We start from the raw sequence: 20,076 nt of genomic DNA, 5'->3' as shown, positions 1-20,076 counted from the left end.
CATTAACATCAGCACTCATTCCAGGCATTTTCTTTACGAGATCGTCAGGCAACTGCCTTGCCTTCTTGCAAATTATCGACTGCATAATACACTATCTCTTGCTAATTGATTCTCACTGATAAACACCATCAATTTCTCCACTTGTTCAATTACTTGTGATCTCTGTTTCGTTATCACATTTACCCCCTTTTGCAACATCAGCTTCCATAATTTCTTTTTTCTTTGCCATAATGGAACTGATGGTTGATGGCACCTTCCCGTACATCTTGGAAGGTCGGCAACACGTATGCCACTGTAATTTTTGTATGATTTCGTTCTTCAATTCTTCGGTGTTCCTCACTTTCTTTACCAAAGGACTGGCACTAGGAGCTTTCTTTGGACCCAAAACCAATGAATTATTACGAAATGCTTCGTATGACCTCGCAGGATATGTTCACTCACCTAGAAACAACACATCACTGTCTGAGAATGTGTCGGGGAGGTGGCTTCGTGTGCTCGCTAGGTACTGGACGGGTTCCGTACCATCGACGAAAACGGAGGCAATATTCTGACGATGAAATCGGAGATAACGGAGATCAACGAAAAAGGAAGGGTCCACTGCATATCCTTTAACCTTTGAAAAAAGAAACACTAAGGCCACAGCCTCTGTCAGATAGTTCCTTTATTTCTGGATTCTTAGCAAGAATGCCAGAAACAACTACATCATCTGAACAAGAATGCAAAAAACCTACCACAGTAACCTTAGGCAACATCATGACTGGCTCACAGACCACAAAACCAGCATCTGTGGGAAATCAGGAAGCCATGCAGGTCTCAGCCTTCTGCTTCACTCAAGCAGGTGGATGTGTAAGCACCAAAGCATGATTTTTAGTCACCTTCTCCAGTGGGACTGAACTTAATGAATACTGGTTACATGGGAAGGAGGAGCACTATTCACTGGGACACCAGATTTTGGTGTAACAATCATAACCTGCTGATCATGAACCACAGTGTTCACTCCAAAATTATTAATCCGAATGTCAGCTGCCTTTAAAGCATGCTCCCCCCCACCATCCTGCTTCCTCAATGCCCTACCTAATGTCAACGAAACACTGAGAAGACAACTAGGCTCTATACGTCAGCACCAAGGTCAGGTAGTTTCTTTTCTGCCTTAGGCACTTTTATAGCAAAATATTACCATCATCATACACTCACTGCACCAACCACACCCACAAACACTATCCACCAATGTCCCCTGAAAGTCAGAGTTTTTCAGCTCATGAAGAATAACAATTGCTCCAAACACATCCATTGCTCAACCACCAAAAACACAAACTGCAGTGGACCAGCGCATAACGATATTAATCCGTTCCTGAGAATTCATTGTTATGCGAAATTATCGTTATGCAAATGAATTTTCCCCATAAGAAATAATGGAAATCAAATTAATCCGTGCAAGACACCCAAAAGTATGAATTTTTTTTTTTTACCACATGAAATATACATTTTCCTACACACAAAGAGAAGGATACATGCACAATAGTAGAGTAGTACATGCACAATATATATTGTGCATGTACTACTCTACTAAATGAAGAATAAATGACACTTACCTTTATTGAAGATGCAGCAATGACTGATGAGACACTGTGTCCTGGGAGTGCCTTTTCCTCCTGAGTACTGTAGGTCCTGTTGGGCATTTTCTTCCAGAACAGGCCTTATCACACTGTGTATGCCACTACGATTCTTAAATCTCTCAAACCAACCTTTGCTGGCTTTAAATTCATCAATATGAGCACTAGTTCCAGGCGTTTTTCCCTGTTCACCTGGGTGTTAGTTGACTGGTGTGGGTTGCATCCTGGGAGACAAGATTAAGGACCCCAATGGAAATAAGTTAGACAGTCTTCGATGACACTGACTTTTTTGGGTTATCCTGGGTGGCTAACCCTCTGGGGTTAATTGTTTCTTGGTATTCTCAATAAGCCACACCAACAATGGTGCTACAGCAGCAGCAGCTGACAGTGCTACAGCAGCAGCAGCTGACAGTGCTACAGCAGCAGCTGACAGTGCTACAACAGCAGCAGACGATGCTACAGCAGCAGCAGATGGTACTACAGCAGCAGCAGCAGCTGACGGTGGTACAGCAGCAGCAGCTGACGGTGCTACAGCAGCAGCAGCAGCAGCTGACGGTGCTACAGCAGCAGCAGCTGACGGTGCTACAGCAGCAGCAGCAGCTGACAGTGCAGCAGCAGCAGCAGCTGACAGTGCTACAGCAGCAGCAGACGATGCTACAGCAGCAGCAGACGGTACTACAGCAGCAGCAGCAGCAGCAGACGGTACTACAGCATCAGCTGACGGTGGTACAGCAGCAGCTGACGGTGGTACAGCAGCAGCTGACGGTGCTACAGCAGCAGCAGCAGCAGTATCTGACGGTGGTACAGCAGCAGCTGACGGTGCTAAAGCAGCAGCAGACAGTGCTACAGCAGCAGCAGCTGACGGTGCTACAGCAGCAGCAGCAGCAGTATCTGACGGTGGTACAGCAGCAGCTGACGGTGCTACAGCAGCAGCAGCAGCAGTATCTGACGGTGGTACAGCAGCAGCTGACGGTGCTAAAGCAGCAGCAGACGGTGCTACAGCAGCAGCAGATGGTGCTACAGCAGCAGCAGACGGTACTACAGCAGCAGCTGAAGGTGGTACAGCAGCAGCAGCAGCAGCTGACGGTGCTACAGCAGCAGCAGCAGCTGACAGTGCTACAGCAGCAGCAGACGATGCTACAGCAGCAGCAGACGGTACTACAGCAGCAGCAGCAGCTGACGGTGGTACAGCAGCAGCAGCAGCTGATGGTGCTACAGCAGCAGCAGCAGCTGACAGTGCTACAGCAGAAGCAGACGATGCTACAGCAGCAGCAGACGGTACTACAGCAGCAGCAGCAGACGGTACTACAGCAGCAGCAGCAACTGACGGTGGTACAGCAGCAGCAGCTGACGGTGGTACAGCAGCAGCAGCAGCTGACGGTGGTACAGCAGCAGCAGCAGCTGACGGTGCTACAGCAGCAGCCGCACCTGACAGTGCTACAGCAGCAGCAGCAGCCGCACCTGACAGTGCTACAGCAGCAGCAGCAGCATCAGCAGTTGACCATGGTACCACAGTATTTCGATAATATTTCTCACCCTTTTTACCACAGGGTTGGCACTAGAAGCTTTCCTGGGGCCCATGGTCACTTATTTTGCAGATAAAATCACCAAAAACGCTGTAATAATACGAAATGTTACGATTGTATGCTTGGATGTTACCGCGGAGGCTGGCTTGTAAACAATGCCACCGGCGGAACATGTGAGGCTGGCTCAGGCTGCACATTAGACGCGTCTCGGACGAATAGTGTCGAGCGGGTTTTTTAGCGGTATGCGAGGCAAAATCTTAGCGATAAAATGTATCGGTATGCGGATTTAACATTATGTGATGCCAACGGTATGCGGTGGTCCACTGTATAATGCCTGTGTATAAAATAATCATCATCTAAATCTGCTCAGGCAATGTGAAACCATTCACTACGAAAGGAACATTTACGTACTTTAGCATTTCTTTAAATTTTAACCACAAATACAGATCACGTGTTCTTATCTTTTGCAAGCTTCTTATTGTTAAGGTGTGACAGACTATCGGTGTCAATTTGACTTACCACATCATAACCTTGTGGAATGGGCCTTCATCTGGACAACTCCTCCAACGACCAAGCTCTTTGATTTTGGCCTCTACCTTTCTCCTTGCAATAAAAAGACCTGAAAAAATTGTTATTATTAATGAAAGTTAAAATTGTTGTGTACATCCTATGATGCCAATTATATTGGCGAAGAAGAAATTAAGACACAGTAATAAAAAATACATATAAAGTAATGTATGTATTAAAATTTGAGATGGTTTATAAATAAAAAAAAACTTTGTAATACCCATAGGAACAATTTGCTTGAAAAAAATAGTTTGATCAGAAAAAAGAAAAACAGGAATAGCCCAATGAAGTAACTATATACACAGTTTGAAGGAGAGAATGCATTAGCAATAAATCTACAACACCATATTTCATTATTTCAAAACACTGAAAAATAAACAAGCATGATTATCAGGTATTCTCGAAGAGGTATCTTAAGTATACCTGGAGAGGGTTTCGGGGGTCAACGCCCCCGGGGCCCAGTCTGTGACCAGGTCTCGCCTAAGTGGGTGAGAATTCTTTCTTCCTTCAAGGATTCTGATTATAACTTGAGAAAACCTCATTTATCTGATTCAGTTTTTCAAAACTGGTGTACTATAACTACAGTAAACCCTCAAAATAACAAACTAATAGAAAGGGGCTGTTTGAGCATCTGGTAAATCAGACTGTTAGAAAACAAGGGAAATAAAAAAATCAACAATTTTGGATGAAAATAGAGAGACTAGCCTTGAAGTATTGGATAAAATGAACATAAGTCAATAATTCTGGATTTTGTCTGTAGTAACAGTGTCTAGTTGTCTTCTGAAGTACAGGGCCAATTCTGATACACAGACATTTGTCCAGTCCAGAACAAAGCAACCATGTCCAGGACCTGTCTGTTTTCATTATTCCCTGAACTGTAGGCCACCTGTGTCAGTTTAGCTTATGCTCACTCATATATACACTAATCATTCAGCCTCCAATTATCCCCGGATTTAGTTTTTTGTGTGACTAACATTTTAAGTAAAGTACAATTATCTTTGACTTCTAAAGTAAGAGGTGATGTCAAGAAGAAACTTGTGGTTCTCAGAACTAATAAAGAAAATTGAGTATGGCATCTCAGTGTCATGTGTATTTGAGGAATATGGTGTAAAGAAAAAATGTCTGATATCTGTACAAGCATGTCTAAATGTAGACACACACACATCACCTTATCCATGCACTCTAAGAAAGAGGTGGGGATATTTGCTGTTTGGAGGGTCATATGAACTGACATATCTACACGCCTCTGGGACGAGGACAATAGTGTGAATAATAGTGAATGTTTCTTTTTTGGGTCACACTACCTTGGTGGGAGACAGTGAAAGACTAGATGATTCATAGAATTAATGAAGGGGGAAAAAGGTGAGTGGGGCATTAAGGCATCTGTGGAGACAAAGAGGGGAATGTATGAGAGTAAAGTGGTCCCAACACTCTTATATGAGTGTGAAGCTTGAGTTGTGAATGTTGCAGCAAGGAGGACATTGGAGGCAGTGGAGATGTTGAGTATGAAGGCAATGTGCAGTGTAAATATTATGCAGAGAATTTGTAGTTTGGAGATTAAGAGGTGTGGAGTTACTAAAAGTATTATCCAGAGAGTTAAGGAGGGGTTGTTGAGGTGGTTTCAACATTTAGAGAGGATAAAGCAAAATAGGATTACTTACCTGAAGGATGTTCAACGCCCCCACGGCCTGGTCCATGACCAGGTCTTGACTTGGAGGGTGTATAAATCGGTAGTGGAAGGAAGGTAGGGTAGGGGGCCATCCTAGAAAAGGATGGGAGGGAGGGGGTAAAGGAGGTTTTGTGTGCAAGGGGCTTGGATATTGAGCAGGCATGTGTGAGCATTATTAGTTAGGGAGTTGAAGGGAATATTTTGAGGGACCATTAAATATTTAAGTTGATGAAGAGGAGGAGGTTGTGATTTTGTGAATTGGCCAGGGAGGTATAACATCTTTTAAGAGTGAGGAAGAGCCAGATTTGAGTGTGGAGGAGGTATGTGAGGCAGTGGGTAAAATGAAAGGGGACAAAGCAGTTGTGATGTGATTGATGGTATCAAGACAAATGTTAAAAGGTGTGGATATGGTTTTGGAGTGGTTGGTTCTTTTTTTAATAAATGTCTGAAAAGGGGTAAGGTACCTAGGGATTGGCAAAGAGCATGCATAGTTCCTTTTTATAAAGACAAAGGGGGACAAGAGAAAGTGTAAGAATTATTGGGGACTAAGCCTGTTGAATATACCTGGTAAAGTGTATGATGGAGTTATTACTGAAAGAATTAAGGGTAAAACAGAGAGCAGGCTTGAAGATAAACAAAGAAGCTTTAGATAAGGGTAAAGATTTTGTTACATTTATGGATTTGGAGATTAGAAGATGTGGGGTTTCTAAAAGTATTATCCAGAGGACTGTTGAGGTGGTTTGGACATTTAGATGATGGAATGAAATAGAATGACTTGGAGGGTGTATAAATCTGTAGTGAAGAATTGAGACACTTATGCAACATATGGGAATCTTTATTGAAGAAACGTTTCGCCACACAGTGGCTTCATCAGTCCAATACAAAGTAGAAGTGGGTAAGGAGAGTAGAAGTTTGAGGTAATCAGTGTCTGACAGACACTGCAAACATCATGGGATCTTGGTACAAAGACTTCAACGCTTGCCAAACCTTTGGACGACGACCTACTTACACTAGTGGCAGGTCCCACTGTGATCCCGCCTCTTCCTGCTTCAACTCATCTCACCGCAGTATATAAGCCACCTCTCTGGCCCTATGCTGCACTTCCTACAAGAGTGATGGACTGAACACATCGATTCCAGGTTGAGGGACTGATTACCTCAAACTTCTACTCTCCTTACCCACTTCTACTTTGTATTGGACTGATGAAGCCACTGTGTGGCGAAACGTTTCTTCAATAAAGATTCCCATATGTTGTATAAGTGTCTCAATTCTTCAACTTGTCGGTTTTCAAAACCATTCATCAAATCTGTAGTGGAAGGCAGGGTAGAGGTTGGAGGGAGGGGGTAATGGAAGTTTTGTGTGACAGGGGCTTAGACTTCCAGCAAGTGTGTGTGTGTGAGCATGTTAGATAGGAGTGGAGGCAAGTGGTTTTTATGACTTGACATGCTGTTGGAGTGTGAGTAAGGTAACATTTATGAAGGGATTTAGGGAAGCCAATTAGCTGGACTGAGTCCTGGAGGTGAGAAGTACAGTGCCTGCACCCTGAAGAAGGGGTAGGGATATTTACAGTTTTGAATTGTAGTATCAATGCACTACTAGCATTCAATGGTGGAAGTGTTTCTTCTTTTTTTTGGGTCACCCTACCTTGGTGGGAGATGGTGAGTGTGTTAAAAAAAATATATATATACACACACACACACACATATACATCCCATATTTAATCTTAAGTCACTTCCCATATCTATCCAGCTTTTCAGCTTTCTTCTAAACTCAAATATACTTTCCTCACTACAATCCATTTGGTAAACATAACTATAACATTCCTAGGTAGTAGGTTGGTAGACAGCAACCGCCCAGGGAGGTACTACTGTCCTGCCAAGTGAGTGTAAAATGAAAGCCTGTAATTGTTTTACATGATGGTAGGATTGCTGGTGTCTTTTTATTGTCTCATACACATGCAAGATTTCAGGTATGTCTTGCTACTTCTACTTACACTTAGGTTACACCTCACATACATGTACAAGCATATATACACGCACCCCTCTGGGTTTTCTTCTATTTTCTTTCTAGTTCTTGTTCTTGTTTATTTCCTCTTACCTCCATGGGGAAGTGGAACAGAATTCTTCCTCTGTAAGAGGCGACTAAAATGCCAGGAGCAAGGGGCTAGTAACCCCTTCTCCTGTATATATTACTAAATGTAAAAGGAGAAACTTTCGTTTTTTTCTTTTGGGCCACCCCGCCTCGGTGGGATACGGCCGGTGTGTTGAAAGAAAGAACTATAACATTGTAGCAAACTATCATAAATCATATGAACCATTATAGGTGCTTGTACTTCACGCCATTTTATAACATTTAAAGTCATAAAAACTATGAATGAGTCCCTGTACCAAAAATGCAGAAATCTGAAAAAAGCAAAGGAAAACGGAATACAGTGGACCCCCGGTTAACGATATTTTTTCACTCCAGAAGTATGTTCAGGTGCCAGTACTGACCGAATTTGTTCCCATAAGAAATATTGTGAAGTAGATTAGTCCATTTCAGACCCCCAAACATACACGTACAAACGCACTTACATAAATACACTTACATAATTGGTCGCATTCGGAGGTAATCGTTATGCGGGGGTCCACTGTATAATATATATGATGAACTTACCACTATTTCTGCTTTCTTCATTACAGTCGATGTCACCATTTCTCCAATAATCAGGAAACTCGCGGGACAGGAAGAGTTTACCATTGCGATTTCCATGAAGCAACTCAATTAGTGATGGAACAGCTGAAAATAAATGAGAAGCATTAAAAAAAATAAAAAAGAGATGACCATCATCTACTACAGCATAGCTCACAATATACACAACTTTATGAATTATCTCACTTCACTAAAAACAATGTGACAAGGTGTATTGGAGAACAATGTTAAGTTTTGCAAATGTATGGAAGAGGAAGCAAGTTATTAAAAGCTGTAAAGCATTTTCATGAGGAAAGTGAGAAAGAGTACATGAAGGAAAACAGAGGAATGGTTTCCAATAAGAGGATGACTTTCCTAAATATGTATAATGCCTAGAATAATTGCGAGGCACAAAGTCTGATAGGACAATGATTTTAATTCATGTGTGTTACAATTTTTACAATTGCAGCAAAACAGTTGGAAGAAGACAAATAATTCTAAATTGTGAACTCTCAAATTCAGATTTATTTTCTGAACAAGAATTGTTTGTTTAAATTTTAATACTGCATAGTATTCAGAATTTCATATACTCAGATGTTCCTACACATGAATAAGTTCAAGTATGAGGGAATGCTAATCAGTTTTGTCTTGGGGATTGTCTGGCAAAAATGTACAGCACAGGCAGCTATAATTTAATAAAAGACAGTTAAGCAAACATCTGCCTTGAACTCTGCAGTGTGGGTCAAATGGATCATTACCTAGGTATCAGTAAACATTCTTAACACAGTTTCAGATCTGTGAAAGTTGCTTCAACACTGTTCTTTAGTCTATGTCTGGAATTTTTTTTGCAATTATGACTATGCTTTCTCTGTACATGGCTCAAAACTGGTTTATGGATGGGTTGACAGCTGCTGTAACCTAGCTCCTTCACATGCTTATTAACACTTCTAATACACATATGAAGCATTTGTGGATTCTTTTCTTATTTTGTTAGGCTTCCCTGGACATGCTCTTGGTATGGGCATGTAATCAACACTGTCCTCACTTTCTATTTGCAATATTAAATGTCATCTAGTTTTGTAATAACTATATACCATATAAAAAATAATATTAGATACATTAAGAGAGAATGGGGATTTTTTTTTAATTTCACTGTTAAAAAATGAAATTAAATAAGAAATATCATTATCTGGGAATGCATCTCCAAATACGTATATAACATTGGTGTCTTAGGGTTTTAAGTGGGGGACCTATTGTATTATAAAAACAAAATTTTTAAACTGCTTGGGATCCATGGTAATGGTAATAAGACGAAGGTGAGCAAAGCAAGGGAAGCATTATCACTGTGAAAACTGCTGTGAACAAAATATAATTTCAATATATCTTGGTTTTCGATAAGAAAAGCAGGTAAAAAGTATTTTCTTACCTTCTTCAGGGAATTTTTTTAAATATTTTGGCCTTGTAATATTTTTGTCATCTGAAGCAAAGTCATCATCTAGTTTGTTATCCTTGGTGTCCTGTGGCAACAATCCTCCATGAGAAGTACCAATGGGCAACTGGGAAGAAAGACTTACTACCTTATGAGGGCTTAAAATCCTCAAAAGTTGATCATATGCTGAAAGAAAGCATACATAATTTTAATTAACCAGAAAAATGCTCTAATACCGTAGTAATTCAAGATAGTTAAGGTCTATAACAAAAAAAAGGCACAATACCGTGACTGGAACGATACACAAATAACCCGCACATAGAAGAGAGGAGCTTACGACGACGTTTCGGTCCGACTTGGACCAGTGTGACTTTGTAAATGGTCCAAGTCGGACCGAAACGTCGTCATAAGTTCCTCTTCTATGTGCGCGTTATTTGTGTATAGTTAAGGTCTGAATGATACAAATAATGTAAATATATACCTGGGTTTCTACAAAACTAACAACTTTTATGATAAGTTGACATAAGGCACAATAGGGAACATTTGCTGACAGCACACTTGGAGACCACTAGAAGATCTCTGACACTAACCAAATACAAACTCTAGCCAAAGGAATAAAAGATCAAAAATGAGCAAATATAAACCTATCTGTGCATGCACACACATGCACATGTACACAGAATACACTCTAAAGAGCATACTGAATTTGCACTCCAGGGGTTTCTTGTGTGTGCATCCATACACCAAACCTTCACTGACCTACATTTTTCTTCCTTTTTCAACAAAGACTGCAAGGAGAGAGCCTTCAGATCAATTCTCCATGCACTATTACCACTTCCCTTAAAAAATTATAATCCTTCCCAACAGCCAGGTTACACTGAAGGTCTCCAAAGTACACCTACCATCCAACTTACGACCGAGTTCAGTTCCGAGAAACCGGTCCTAAGTCAAAATGGACGCAAGTCGAACTTTACTACTGAATATCAACATCACATTTTTGTAATGACTTTATTTTATTGTTTTATTTTGGTATTTCATGTTTTACTTTACTTTTTAAGCTGTTAGTACTGTATTTTATACTGTAAGGTTTAGGATAAACACTGTACAACACAAATAGTTGTTTATTTCCCAGAAATTTTGAAAAAAAAAAAAGGTCATAAGTCGAGTGGTCGTAAGTCGAGCAGGTCGTAAGTCGGATGGTAGGTGTACTAGCACAAGCTATCACTAAAGTCATCATTGCAACCAGCACCTCCAAAAAAGACCTGACTAGGATTAAGTTGAAAAACCTTGACAGAGTATACATCAGCAAAACAGAAAGAAGCCTCAAAACATGTCTCAATGAACACATTAACATATGTACAACACTGGAATTCCACCAACCATCCAATGAAATTTAATGACGGACACCTCGTGATTCATGAACAAAATTTCCACAAATGTAACTGCCTTGAATCATCCTTAATCACCATGTCAAACACTATTAAATAGAATCAAGGTAGCTTCATCATCTCTGAAGCATTAGGAAGAGTTCCTATGAAAACAATAAGTCCAGTCATAACATTAGCAACAATGATTTACCTCTGCTGCTACTACCTGTACTAGTACTATTAGTACCACCACCTGTACTAGTACTACCACCACCTGTACTACTACTACTACCATCACCACCTGTACTAGTACTATAGGGAGCATTGAAATTTTGGCCAAAGCTGCACTCTTCAGGCATTGTTCCTTATATACCTCTTAGATTCAGTGCCAAATATGAAGTTTATTGGTTGAGGTTTAGCCTACAGCATTTGTGACTGAAATTTTGGAATATGTCTGCAATACCGAGTAGTGCAGCATAGTGTTTTATGTACTGTATCTATGTACGTATAAACATTAACTAACTCTCTCTTCAGATACTGATTACTTATATACATTACTACTGAGATGGCTACAATGTCAACGAGGAAAGCCACAGAACATGCATTATTTGGCCATGCCAACGTTCTTCCAATGAACAAACTTCCGTCCAAAGGCAATTTGTTAAGGAACTGCTGTGATATAAATGTGATGAAGGAAAGTTTACTGATGTTTCAGTGATTATCAAGATAGCAGCTAAAGATTGCTCTGAACTATGGGAGAAATCAATTGGAGACAGAAAGACTATCCTTATTCTCAGCCAGAAAACTATTTAGGAAAGAATGAGAAAGTTGTAGAGGAACAGAACTTAAGAACAAAAATGTCTCCAAAAAAAAAAAAAAGATACATTTCAGGAAGAAACGAACAAGTGTTTGATATATGTAGTTGTTTCTGTCCTGCTGCTTCCTGTCAAGATGTAGGGTGCAAAATAAAGGAGTGTGACGGATACCACCTGACCTTGTAATTGTAATGTGAAAGTTCCTAAATGTGAGGCACAGTTCCTCTTTGACCAGAGAGGCGATAGGAAGATGAAAATTGACTGTGCTGACATGACAGTAACGAGGATGTAGGATAGAGTGTCGGTAAAAGAGGAGCAGGATGCAGCCAGAGCCAGGAAGCAGATGGAGGAGAGTGACCCAGCAGCTGGAGAAGTTTCTGATTCTGATGATGCGGCAGCCTCCTGCCAAACTAGTGGTTAGATTGTTAACCTGCCGGCCTGCAGTACCACGGGTACGTCATCAAACCCAATGTGGGGACTGCTGAGCCGGCCTTAGAAGCAGTATTCACCTGACCATCTTACAGTGTACGTATATCTACTGGCCTTAGAAGCAGTATTAACCAGACCATCTTATGGTATACATCTACTGGCTGTAGAGAGTATTAACCAGACCATCTTACGATATACATCTACTGGCCTTATAGAGAGTATTCTCCGAACTACCGGACAGAGTACATTTGAAAGTGATGTCTACTGACTCACTGCTGACTTCAGTCAACTGCGAGCCTCCTGACTGCAGTTTTTCTAGTCACTCAGATCCCTGCAGACTTCGGTTACCTGAGGGCTTCACTTAGTCTGCTGGCTTCAGTTATTGTAGGCCTCAGGACTTGGTTACCTGTGGGCCTCTGGTTGTAGTTTTACTGGCCAGTTTGCCGGACTTCGACCTGCGAGCCTTGGTGAACTTTGTTGGCCTCCTGCTGATCTAAGGGAGTGTAGTGTTTGGCTGTCCTCTGAAGAGAAAGACGCTATGCGGGTGACACAGCCGAGAAAGAGTGTTATAACAGAGACAAGGGTGTTGTGTGGACACAGTAGAGATGGTGTGTGTGACGCAGAGACAAGGGTGTCACGTGGACACAGTAGAGATGGGGTGTGTGACGCAGAGACAAGGGTGTCATGTGGACACGGTAGAGAAGGAGTGTCATGTGACACAGAGACAAGGGTGGCGTGTGACACGGAGAGGAGGAGCATCATAGCACAGGCAAGGGTGTCGTGTGACACGGTAGAGAAAGTGTTATAATACTGAAAAGGGAGTGGAGTATAACTCCGTGGAACCAGTTTTGTACGACTGAGTGTGACACAGTAGTGTCAAGAGCATTGTACCCTGTATGTGGTAGGGTCATGACTTGATTATAATTTATTATTTTAGGATTTATATATATATATTTTTTTTTCAACAAGTTGGCCGTCTCCCACCAAGGCAGGGTGACCCAAAAATGAAAGAAAATCCCCAAAAAGAAAATGCTTTCATCATCATTCAACACTTTCACCACACTCACACATAATCACTGTTTTTGCAGAGGTGCTCAGAATACAACAGTTTAGAAGCATATATGTACGTATAAAGATACACAACATATCCCTCCAAACTGCCAATATCCCAAACCCCTCCTTTAAAGTGCAGGCATTGTACTTCCCATTTCCAGGACTCAAGTCCGACTATATGAAAATAAACGGTTTTCCTGAATCCCTTCACTAAATATTACCCTGCTCACACTCCAACAGATCGTCAGGTCCCAAGTACCATTCGTCTCCATTCACTCCTATCTAACACGCTCACGCACGCTTGCTGGAAGTCCAAGCCCCTTGCCCACAAAACCTCCTTTACCCCATCTCTCCAACCCTTTCGAGGATGACCCCTACCTCGCCTTCCTTCCCCTATAGATTTATATGCTTTCCATGTCATTCTACTTTGATCCATTCTCTCTAAATGACCAAACCACCTCAACAACCCCTCTTCTGCCCTCTGACTAATACTTTTATTAACTCCACACCTTTTCCTAATTTCCACACTCCAAATTTTCTGCATAATATTTACACCACACATTGCCCTTAGACAGGACATCTCCACTGCCTCCAACCGTCTCCTCGCTGCTGCATTTACCACCCAAGCTTCACACCCATATAAGTGTTGGTACTACTATACTTTCATACATTCCCTTCTTTGCCTCCATAGATAACATTTTTTGACTCCACATACACCTCAACGCACCACTCACCTTTTTTCCCTCATCAATTCTATGATTAACCTCATCCTTCATAAATCCATCCGCCGACACGTTAACTCCCAAGTATCTGAAAACATTCACTTCTTCCATACTCCTCCCCAATTTGATATCCAATTTTTCTTTATCTAAATCATTTGATACCCTCATCACCTTACTCTTTTCTATGTTCACTTTCAACTTTCTACCTTTACACACATTCCCAAACTCATCCACTAACCTTTGCAATTTTTCTTTAGAATCTCCCATAAGCACAGTATCATCAGCAAAAAGTAACTGTGTTAATTCCCATTTTGAATTTGATTCCCCATAATTTAATCCCACCCCTCTCCCGAACACCCTAGCATTTACTTCTTTTACAACCCCATCTATAAATATATTAAACAACCATGGTTACATTACACATCCCTGTCTAAGACCTACTTTTACCGGGAAGTAGTCTCCCTCTCTTCTACACACCCTAACCTGAGCCTCACTATCCTCATAAAAACTCTTTACAGCATTTAGTAACTTACCACCTATTCCATATACTTGCAACATCTGCCACATTGCTCCCCTATCCACTCTATCATATGCCTTTTCTAAATCCATAAATGCAATAAAAACTTCCCTACCTTTATCTAAATACTCACTCTGAAACCTCCTTGCTCATCAGCAATCCTACATTCTGTCTTACCTCTAATTCTTTCAATTATAACCCTACCATACACTTTTCCTGGTATACTCAATAAACTTATTCCTCTATAATTTTTACAATCTCTTTTGTCCCCTTTCCCTTTATATAAAGGCACTATACATGCTCTCCGCCAATCCCTAGGTATCTTCCCCTCTTTCATACATTTATTAAACAAAAGTACCAACCACTCCAACACTATATCCCCCCCTGCTTTTAACATTTCTGTCATGATCCCATCAGTTCCAGCTGCTTTACCCCCTTTCATTCTACGTAATGCCTCACGTACCTCCCCCACACTTACATTCTGCTCTTCTTCACTCCTAAAAGATGGTATACCTCCCTGACCAGTGCATGAAATTACCACCTCCTATTCTTCCTCAACATTTAAAAGTTCCTCAAAATATTCTCGCCATCTACCTAATACCTCCCTCTCCCCATCTACTAACTCCCCTACTCTGTTTTTAACTGACAAATCCATACTTTGCCTAGGCTTTCTTAACTTGTTTAACTCACTCCAAAATTTTTTCTTATTTTCATTAAAATTTCTTGACAGTGCCTCTCCCACTCTATCATCTGCTCTCCTTTTGCACTCTCTCACCACTCTTCACCTTTCTTTTACTGTCCATATACTCTGCTTTTCTTATAACACTTCTGCGTTGTAAAAACCTCTCATAAGCTAACTTTTTCTCTTTTATCACACCCTTTACTTCATCATTCCACCAATCACTCCTCTTTCCACCTGCCCCCACCCTCCTATAACCACAAACTTCTGCCCCACATTCTAATACTGCATTTTTAAAACTATTCCAACCCTCTTCAACTCCCCCACTACTCATCTTTGCACAAGCCCACCTTTCTGCCAAGAGTCGCTTACATCTCCCCCGAACTTCCTCCTCCCTTAGTTTATACACTTTCACCTCCCTCTTACTTGTTGTTGCCACCTTCCTCTTTTCCCATCTACCTCTTACTCTAACTGTAGCTACAACTAAATAATGATCCGATATATCAGTTGCCCCTCTATAAACATGTACATCCTGGAGCCTACCCATCAACCTTTTATCCACCAATACATAATCTAACAAACTACTTTCATTACGTGCTACATCATACCTTGTATATTTATTTATCCTCTTTTTCATAAAATATGTATTACTTATTACCAAATCTCTTTCTACACATAGCTCAATTAAAGGCTCCCCATTTACATTTACCCCTGGCACCCCAAATTTACCTACTACTCCCTCCATAACATTTTTACCCACTTAAGCATTGAAATCCCCAACCACAATTACTCTCACACTTGATTCAAAACTCCCCACGCATTCACTCAACATTTCCCAAAATCTCTCTCTCTCCTCAACACTTCTTTCTTCTCCAGGTGCATACACACTTACTATAACCCACTTTTCACATCCAATCTTTATTTTACTCCACATAATCCTTGAATTAATACATTTATAGTCCCTCTTTTCCTGCCATAGCTTATTCTTCAACATTATTGCTACTCCTTCTTTAGCTCTAACTCTATTTGAAACCCCTGACCTAATCCCATTTATTCCTCTCCATTGAAACTCTCCAGGAAAAGTGTACGGTAGGGTTATAATTGAAAGAATTAGAGGTAAGACAGAATGTAGGATTGCGGATGAGCAAGGAGGCTTTAGAGTAGGTAGGGGATGTGCAGATCAAGTATTTACATTGAAGCATATATGTGAACAGTATGTAGACAAAGGTAGGAAAGTTTTTATTGCATTTATGGATTTAGAAAAGGCATATGATAGAGTGGATAGGGGAGCAATGTGGCAGATGTTGCAAGTATATGGAATAGGTGTATGTTACTAAATGCTGTAAAGAGTTTTTAAGAGTATAGTGAGACTCAGGTTAGGGTAAAAGTAGGTCTTAGACAGGGATGTGTAATGTCACCATGGTTGTTTAATATATTTATAGATGGGGTTGTAAAAGAAGTAAATATTAGGGTGTTTGGGAGAGGGGTGGGATTAAATTATGGGGAATCAAATACAAAATGGCAATTGACATAGTTGCTTTTTGCTGATGATACTGTGCTCATGGGAGATTCTAAAGAAAAATTGCAAAGTTTAGTGGATGAGTTTGGGAGTGTGTGTAAAGGTAGAAAGTTGAAAGTGAACATAGAAAAGAGTAAGATGATGAGGGTATCAAATGATTTAGATAAAGAAAAATTGGATATCAAATTGGGGAGGAGCATGGAAGAAGTGAATGTTTTCAGATACTTGGGAGTTGACCTGTCGGCGGATATATTTATGAAGGATGAGGTTAATCATAGAATTGAGGGAAAAAAGGTGACTGGTGCGCTGAGGTATATGTGGAAATAAAAAACATTATCTATGGAGGCAAAGAAGGGAATGTATGAAAGTATAGTAGTACCAACACTCTTGTATAGGTTTGAAGCTTGGGTTGTGAATGCAGCAGCGAGGAGGCGGTTGGGGATGTCCTGTCTAAGGGCAATGTGTGCTGTAAATATTATGCAGAAAATTCGGAGTGTGGAAATTAGGAGAAGGTATGGAGTTAATAAAAGTATTAGTCAGAGGGTTGAAGAGGGGTTGTTGAGGTGGTTTGGTCATTTAGAGAGAAGAGATCAAAGTAGAATGACATGGAGAGCATTTAAATTTGTAGGGGAAGGAAGGCGGGGTAGGGGTCGTCCTCGAAAAGGTTGGAAGGAAGGGGTAATGGAGGTTTTGTAGGCGAGGGGCTTGGACTTCCAGCAGGCATGTGTGAGCGTGTTCAATAGGAGTGAATGGAGACGAATGGTATTTGGGACCTGAGGATCTGTTGAAGTGTGAGCAGGGTAATATTTAGTGAAGGGATTCAGGGAAACCGGTTATTTTCATATAGCCGGACTTGAGTCCTGGAAATGGGAAGTACAATGCCTGCACTGTAAAGGAGGGGTTTGGGATATTGGCAGTTTAAAGGGATATGTTGTGTTTCTTTATATGTGTATGCTTCTAAGCTGTTGTGTTTTGAGCACCTCTGTAAAAACAGTGATTATGTGTGAGTGAGGTGAAAGAGTTGAATGATGATGGAAGTATTTTCTTTTTGGGGATTTTCTTTCTTTTTGGGTCACCCTGCCACGGTGGGAGACGACTGACTTGTTAAAGAAAGAAAAAGAAAAAAAAAAAAAGTTAATTATAATTTATTATTGTAACATGCATATATATGTACCAAAGACAATAGGTTTTTATCGGATGTTATTACATTAAAGATTGTTTATTTTTATAGAATGCCTCTAGACCAAAGATTGTTTTTATATGATAGTAAAAATGATAAATTGTTTTATGTTTATTCAGTATCCCGAACTCTCATATTACTGCATACTGCACTAGTATAAGGCTAACTAGTGTTTTTTTAATAGACGATAATTCAAATGATTCCAGATAGCCTTTCTGTTGATACTGATGCTGACTAAACAAAGATCACGACAGCCAGGAAGATGACGGGGTGGGTATTGAGAACTTTCAAAACAAGGGAAATAATGCCGATGGTGACACTCTTCAAATCGCTATTGCTCCCTCACTTAGAATATTGCTCAGTGCTGATGGCCCTGTTCAAGGCAGGAGAAATATCTGAGCTGGAACAAATACAGAGATTGTTTACGGCTCACATTGAGCCTGTAAAGCACCTAAACTACTGGGAACGCCTGCAAGTCTTGAACATGTATTCATTGGAGTGGAGGAGAGAGAGGTACACGATAATATATACCTGGAAGGTACTCGAGGGCTTGGTCCCAAATCTGCACACTGCCATAACATACTGGAGTGAGAGATATGGGAGGAAGTGTAAAATAAACCCAGTGAGGAGCAGGGGTGCGGTGGGGACAATAAGGGAACACTGTATCAACATCCAGGGTCCCAGACTATTCAACATCTTACCAGAAGATATCAGAAACAGCTGGAACCAGTGTAGAAGCCTTCAAGAGGAAACTGGATAAGTATCTTCACCAGGTGCCAGATGAACCAGGCTGTGATGGATATGTGGGGCAGCAGGCCTCCAGCAGCAACAGCCTGGTTGACCAGGGAAGCACCAGACGAGTCTGGCCCATGGCCGGGCTCAGAGTAGATAAACTCTTGAAACTCTTCAAAGGTATATCCAAGGACTATGTCTTGGTCTGACTGCCAGCAGTTCACAGCAGAACAGAACAAGACTCCTCACACTGACAGCCACATGTGATTATGCTGGAGCTGCAATTGCTACTGCCACCTTAATGGACCATGGCATTATCACCAAGGACTACAAAAGTCAAAAGAAACTAACTCGGCAACCTGTTGTGCATGTTGGTTGTGACGGAACCAATGTAAATTTCGGAGCTGACAATGGAACTATTCATCATCTTGAAATATTGCTTGGTCATCCGGTCCATTCCAGGCTGTTTTCTACCACTATGATGGTAAGCCAAATGGTCCTGAGCATTAGAGAGGTACCACTGGCAAGGAAATCAAGGATCCTCTGAGCTGCCATTTGTTGCTTTCCAGCCAGTCAATTTAGCTGATTTCCCTGCTCTGAATGACAAGGTGGCAGAGGATCTGTCCTGGGACGATAAATAATTATATAGGATTTGCAAAGGAGTGATCACAGGTGTGGCTGATGATGACTTGGCTGCTCTTGAAGCTTGCATTGAAGTGACTGGACAGAAGGGAAGTGATGCCCAAGTTCTGCACCAAGACCTCCCTTATAACTTGAAATAGTTTAAAATTAAATAGTTGATGAATGATATAACCCATGTACATTTGATTATATAACCTTCACAACCAAAAATGATATAAACCATGTACACTAGATTATTATCCTAATAACCATTAAATTATAACTACACAGTGGACCCTCCCTTTTTGTTGATCTCCATTATCGCCGACTATTTTTTATCAAAATATTGGTTCTATTTTAGTCGATATCATCCGTTTTTGTTGATGGTATGGAACCTGTCCAGTGTGCAAACAAAGCTGCCTCCCACACACATTCTCAGGCAGTGTCACGTTGTTTCTCGGTGAGTGATCATATCCTGCGAGGTCATACAAAACATTTCATAATAATCCATTATTTTTGGCATTTGTTTATTGTGAGAGACTGGTAAATAAGCCACCATGGCCCCGAAGAAAGCTCCTAGTGCCAGTCCTTTGGTAAAGAAAGTGAGGAACACCATAAAAATGAAAAAAGAAATCATTAAAAAATATGAGTGGCATTGCTGAACTCAATAGGATGTATAGGAAGGCACCATCAACTATCAGCTCCATTGTGGCAAAGAGAAAAGAAATCATGGAAGCTGATGTTGCAAAAGGGGTGAATGCAATAATGAAACACAGATCCCAAACAATTGAAGAAGTGGAGAAATTGTTGTTGATCAGAGAGAGTGAGTTAGCAGGAGATGGTTTTGTGCAGTCCATTATTTGTGAAAATGCAAGGCAGTTGCATGACAATCTCGTAAAGAAACTGCCTGTAACGAGTGCTGATGTTAGTGAATTTAAGGCCAGCAAAGGCTGGTTTGAAAAAAATCA

The 20,076-nt window shown here is 40.9% G+C and overlaps 1 protein-coding gene across 3 annotated transcripts in view; it reads right to left on the bottom strand.

Annotated features, from left to right (window-relative positions):
* LOC128692593 (chromatin assembly factor 1 subunit A) overlaps nucleotides 1-20,076 on the bottom strand; it is a 94,550-nt gene that overhangs the window by 12,955 nt on the left and 61,519 nt on the right. For all 3 annotated transcript variants that reach the window (XM_070089833.1, XM_070089834.1, XM_070089835.1), the window contains exons 10-12: nucleotides 9,472-9,660; nucleotides 8,031-8,153; nucleotides 3,659-3,758 (exon numbers count right to left, since the gene is read on the bottom strand). In XM_070089833.1, the coding sequence (XP_069945934.1) occupies nucleotides 3,659-3,758; nucleotides 8,031-8,153; nucleotides 9,472-9,660 (412 nt within the window). The remainder of the gene's footprint in view (nucleotides 1-3,658; nucleotides 3,759-8,030; nucleotides 8,154-9,471; nucleotides 9,661-20,076) is intronic.

Source organism: Cherax quadricarinatus, chromosome 30 (assembly GCF_038502225.1).
Source record: "Cherax quadricarinatus isolate ZL_2023a chromosome 30, ASM3850222v1, whole genome shotgun sequence".
Classification (NCBI taxonomy): Eukaryota; Metazoa; Arthropoda; class Malacostraca; order Decapoda; family Parastacidae; genus Cherax; species Cherax quadricarinatus.
This window is presented reverse-complemented; position numbering and strand designations above follow the sequence as displayed.